General features: G+C 51.8%; 1 protein-coding gene across 10 annotated transcripts in view; it reads right to left on the reverse strand.

Moving 5' to 3' along the window:
• The window catches only part of UHRF1 (ubiquitin like with PHD and ring finger domains 1), a 64,324-nt gene that overhangs the window by 48,521 nt on the left and 10,117 nt on the right, over positions 1-5,686 (reverse strand). For 6 of the 10 annotated variants that reach the window (XR_001880504.1, XR_001880503.1, XM_017847234.1 and 3 more), the window contains exon 2: positions 5,007-5,169. Coding sequence is in view for 8 of the 10 variants with exons in the window: in XM_017847234.1 (XP_017702723.1) it covers positions 5,007-5,169 (163 nt within the window). In the remaining 2 variants the exon portion in view is untranslated. Of the gene's footprint in view, positions 1-3,381; positions 3,508-5,006; positions 5,170-5,506; positions 5,666-5,686 lie in introns of those variants that run through there. The other 4 variants (XM_017847240.1, XM_017847235.1, XM_017847238.1 and 1 more) reach the window with 3 other exon arrangements.

Here is a 5,686-nt window from a genome sequence, read left to right on the forward strand (position 1 = left end):
GGTTTTTTTTTTTTTTTTTTTTTTTTGAGACGGAGTCTTGCTCTGTCGCCCAGGCTGGAGTGCAGTGGCTTGATCTCAGCTCACTGCAACATCTGCCTCCCCAGTTCAAGTGATTCTCCAGCCTCAGCCTCCTGAGTAGCAGGGATTACAGGCACCCACCATCATGCCTGGCTAATTTTTTGTATTTTTAGTAGAGATGGGGTTTCACCATGTTGGCAGGCTGGTCTCGAACTCCTGACCTCAGGTGATCCACCTGCCTTGGCCTCCCAAAGTGCCGGGATTACAACCATGAGCCACTGCACCCAGCCATACCTGTTTTTATAAATCAAGCTTTATTGGAACAAAGCCACGCCTACCCATTTACCGATTGTGTACAGCTGCTCTGGGGCCACGACGGCAGCGGTGAGTAATCCTAACAGAGGCCGTGCCCTCTAACCGGGAGCCCTCCTGGGGGAGGGATGCAACAGTGGGTGGGAGCTGGTGGTGGGGACCCTCCCTTCTGCAGCCACAAGGGCAGGTCTCTGCAAGGGGGCTGTCCAGTGGGGACACCCGAGGCATCACTATGACAAGTGACCCTTGCAAGGCCATTCCTGGGCCACCATTTCAACTGAGGCATCAGACTGACTCTAATCTTGCCTTTGAGGCATGGAAGTCTCAGGATATTTGTGGTTGTCATGACTGGTAGGGTAGGGTGCTCTGGCATGGAGTGGGTGGAGGCCAGGGATGCTGCTCAGCACCCTGCAGTGCCCAGGACAGCCCCAGCCAGAGGATGACCTGGCCCCAAACAGCCACAGTACAGAGCGGGAGAAGCCCTGTGCTAAGAGATTTATTTCACTTTCAATGTGAGCCCGGCACGGGGCTCACTCCGCCCTTCACATTCATAACCTCATTGAATTCGCACTGCGCTGCAACGTGGTGGATATTAGCCCTGTCCAAAATAAGATGATGTGGGAGCTGGCGAGTCTCTGGCCAGGGATGCTGAAAAGATTACGTAGAGTGCAGTGTTGTACCTGAGCAGGTTAAAGGTGCCACAAAAGACAGCTATTGTTATTTTGATGTGCAGCCAAAATGAAGAAAGATTGGGGGATGGGGAGCTGCAGATGCCTCTCCGGTTGCCTACGCTGGACGGTCGCCCAAAGTCACTGCCCTCAATCAGCTCCCTGCATTCCCACGCATCAAGTGACATCACTGCCACCCTATTCAGCCCAAGTGAGGCCACCACAAGATCCTCCATATTCCGAGACAGAACCAACTGTTCTGCTCTGGGGTCTCCATCAACCACCGCAGACCTTGGGCTGCTAGGCCAAGTTTCTTTAACAGGACAAAAAAGGACTGAACACTCTAGAACATTCTATAAGGACAACGGCCCATTTGCGCCCACCAGGAACTGCGTTGCTTTCTATCACGTTAGCCTGGGTGCCTGCAGACTTCACGTGGCGCTGGGAGGTGCTGCTGTGTGCCTCTGTGCCCCCTTCCCTCCACTGTCCAAACCTCCCTGCCGCCAGCTCACTTTCCGAGCCATCCAAGTGGAGAAACTGCATCACCTCTCTGTGGCCCAGAAGACAGAAGCAACGACACGATCTCTTAAAAGCTACCACATGGGGGCCGGGTGCAATGGCTCACGCCTGTAATCCCAGCACTTTGGGAGGCCAAGGGGGGGTGGTGAATCACCTGAGGTTGGGAGTTTGAGACCAGCCTTACCAACATGGAGAAACCCCATCTCTACTAAAAATACAAAAAAAAAAATAAAATAAAATCAGCCAGGCGTGGTGGCGCACACCTGCAGTCCCAGCTACTTGGGAGGCTGAAGCAGAAGAATCGCTTGAACCCAGGAGGCAGAGGTTGAAGTAAGCCGAGATCATGCCATTGCACTCCAGCTTGGGCAACCAGAGCAAAACTCCGTCTCAAAGAAAAAAAAAAAAAAAAAGCTACTGCATAGGGAACAGCCACAGGGTAAGGGATCTAAGAGGTGGTTATGAAGGTTACGTAGGAACATGGAATCTTTTCATAACTACCAGAGCTGACCTGGGAGACGAAATTCAGTGTTGAGAGCCCAGTCTCAGAAACCAAAATCCCAGGTTCCAATCCCAGCTCCCTGTTCAGTCCGGGTGAGTTCCCATAGGGCTAGGTCCAGGTGTCATCACTGCCAACATCCTGACAATTAAAAGCACAATGTACGTTGGCTGGGCGCAGTGGTTCACACCTGTAATCCCAGCACTTTGGGAGACTGAGGTAGGTGGATCACCTGAGGTCAAGAGTTTGAAACCAGCCTGGCCAACATGATGAAACTCCGTCTCTATTAAAAATACAAAAAATTAGGCGTAATGGTGGACACCTGTAATCCCAGCTACTTGGGAGGCTGAGGTAGGAGGATTGCTTGAACTTGGGAGGTGAAGGTTGCAGTGAGCCCAGATGGCGCCACTGCACTCCTGCCTGGGCAACAAGAGTGAAACTCTGTCTCAAAAAAAAAAGAGGCTGGGCACGGTGGCTCAAGCCTGTAATCCCAGCACTTTGGGAGGCCGAGACGGGCGGATCACGAGGTCAGGAGATCGAGACCATCCTGGCTAACAAGGTGAAACCCTGTCTCTACTAAAAAAAAATACAAAAAACTAGCCGGGCGAGGTGGCGGGCACCTGTAGTCCCAGCTACTCGGGAGACTGAGGCAGGAGAATGGCGTAAACCCGGGAGGCGGAGCTTGCAGTGAGCCGAGATCCGGCCACTGCACTCTAGCCTGGGCGGCAGAGTGAGACTCCGTCTCAACAAAAAAAAAAAAGAAAAAAAAGAAAGAAAAGCACAATGTATGTGTCTAATTAACGTAAGTGTTCCTGTCATTGTCACACTAAACTTAGAGATGTGACAGAAACTATTGTATGACTCAAGTATTATGTTACAAATGAGGGGAGATGGGGTTTTGGGTTGCATGGATGTAGACATTTGTCAAAATTATTCAGTCTGTTTAACATCTGTTTCACTATATTCAAAGTTTTTTGGCCAGGCACAGTAGCTCATGCCTGTAACCCTAACACTTTGGGAGGCCGAGGCAGGAGGGTCAGTTGAGCCCAGACTACCCTGGGCAGCATAATAAGACCCCATCTCTACAAAATATACAAAAACTAGCCAGGCATGGTGGGTACACGCCTATAGTCCTAGCTACTTTGGAGATTGAGGCTAGAGGACTGCTTGAGCCCAGGAAACTAAGGCTGTAGTGAGCTGTGATCGCGCCACTGCACCACAGCTTAGGCAGAGTGAGATCCTGTCTCAATAAGAAAAAAAAAAAAAAAAATCAGTGAGAACAGAACCAAAAATACTGAGCTCTAGTTCTAGTTACTGATGGTGTGCTGCAGTAATTAAGGGAAAGGTAGACTGGTGTCTGCAACTTACTTTGAAATGCATCCCAGAAAGATGGCTTGATGGGCATAGAGAAAGAGCGCTTCATGATAAACCTCATATGTCAGAATATCGATGGTAAAATCTACATGGCAGGTGTGTTTAGGTGTTTTCCCATTCCTGCATGGGTGAAATGCAAAAATTAAAATGCTAGCTCGGTGACTGGCATAGAGTGGATACTCAGCATTATCTCCTCTCCTGAACTTGGGAGCATGAGAGTCCAACCCGCCATTGAGCTACGCCGTGAACTTAGCAGGTCTGTGCAGGCTACAGAAACTTTGTGAAAGGAAGCCTTCTGTGCTAACCCAATAGGCTGAGCAGCAAATCAAAATCAGTTAGGATGATTTTGGTCACAAAGGGAGCACGCATCGTAGGAGGAGGGAGGAAGAGAGCGCCAGGCAGAGCTCCTCTGTTGAGCCCGGCCCTGCCTCTTCCCTGCGCGCACGCGGCTGCACGATCAACTCCCCAAGTTCTTCAGATCGCCTCCTCCCGGGGCAGGGCGGGTTAACTCGGATTCTTACGACTCAAGTCATCACGTCTCTTACGGCAAGAGGGCTAAGGAAGGTCTACGGCATGCAAGCCGGAGAAATTAATCATCAGATCTCATCTGGAGTGAGCAGGCATGATCCTCCCAGCCCCCAAAAAACCTGGCCGGGCGCGGTGTTTATTTTCCAACCTAGACACCAGATGGCAGCAGTACCCGGTTAAAAATCCAACAACAACACGGTGGGGGTACACGCAGCTCAACTGACAACTTTTAATCCAGTTCCAGTAGTCTATGCCCGTCCCCACGGTCCAACCATCTCCAGCAGATGGGACCTACACCTTTAATCACACTGTTTCATCCTGCCAGGAAACCCCACTCACAGTATGTCCCACAGTCCCCCACAAAAACACCAACCAAAGTAGAACCTCCAACCTCCCCAGGTGCCAATGGAGGGAGCATCCCAAACGTGGCAGCTATGAAATCAAAGGGGGCCATTTTAAATGCAACGAGGGGCTGGGGAAAGAACAGAGAAAGAGATGAAGGCCGGTGGACCCCTCCGGGACCACGCGCCCCAGGTCACCAGCAGCCGCAGCACAGCAGGCTCAGAGTGGCGGAAATTCCTGATTAGCAAGCGCCATCTCCAGACTCTGAATAAGCTAATCCAAATTTTTAGAAAAAAACACTCGGGGGTCTGACGCTTAACTGGTACAGGCTGTGAGTAATTAATTGGTGGTGGATGTTTAAAAAAGAAAACCTGGTCCCTTCCGTCCTAGCTACGGGATGGTCCTGGGCCCTTTCTCGAAAATTCCTCAGTCTTCCATCGGCCACCTCCAAAACTTCTTTCTCTAGCCATTATTTTGAGGGGGAGCTTTGAAAAAATAAGTTCAAAAGCCCAGACCCTATAGATTCGAGGACCAGCCGCCAGCCCAGCATGTCAATCTGTGAGTCCTCCCTTTGTTCCTTCCTCTCGCAGGCATTTGAGGTTTCTGTGGACTTCTCCTTCCGGGAGAGGTGAAGTGGGACCGGACGAGGTTGTGGGGGGAGAGGTGGGAGGGAGAAAGTATCGGCTGGTGGCTGCAGAGGCGCGAGGCCTGGACCAGGCATAGAACAAAGGTGCTGGCGGCGGGTGTACCTGTTTGCCCCTGTAGAACAGCCTCTGCAGGCCTGGCTCCACGTGGAACAGCTCCTGGATCTTCCGCCTCAGCTCCTCCACCTTGGTCAGCCTGGACAGCGAGTCCACCGTGTGGGTCTGCCTCCCGTCCATGGTCCGAACCTGGATCCACATGGTGTCGGCGCTGAGGGAAGAGACAGCAAAAACCCCAGATCAGTTTTACCAACACCTCCAAGCCATACCATGCTCTAAGGAGTCGGGGTTGCTTTTGTCCGGCCTGTGGACACCAGGAAACTCCCAGGATGCCCTCCCAGTCCTCCTATACAGCCAGACCCCGGCCAGGGCCAGACACAGTAAATTAAGGACTTAAGGCATTAACGACTAGCCAAGTGTTGAAGATTGAGGAGGAAGGAGAATGAAGAGGGAATTGAAAGGAAAGCAAAAGGTCCAACCCATCCCTCCTTCCCCACGACCAGAGGAGGAAGGAGGCCTGGGCCAAGTGGCCGAGTTAGTTCGTTTACTCATTTCATTCATTGATTCATTCATTCCTCGGATTCCTATTTACGGAAGAGGGAATCCCAGAAGTCCAGCGCGGGCCGCAACTTCAGAAGTCCCGGGGGAACTCAACCAAGTGCGACTGAGACGAAAAAACCCCACCCGAGATCCGCGGGCCCCGGGACCCCTCGGTGCCCGCACCCCCC

This window comes from Rhinopithecus bieti, unplaced genomic scaffold (assembly GCF_001698545.2).
Source record: "Rhinopithecus bieti isolate Rb0 unplaced genomic scaffold, ASM169854v2 scaffold_28055, whole genome shotgun sequence".
In the NCBI taxonomy this organism is placed as follows: Eukaryota; Metazoa; Chordata; class Mammalia; order Primates; family Cercopithecidae; genus Rhinopithecus; species Rhinopithecus bieti.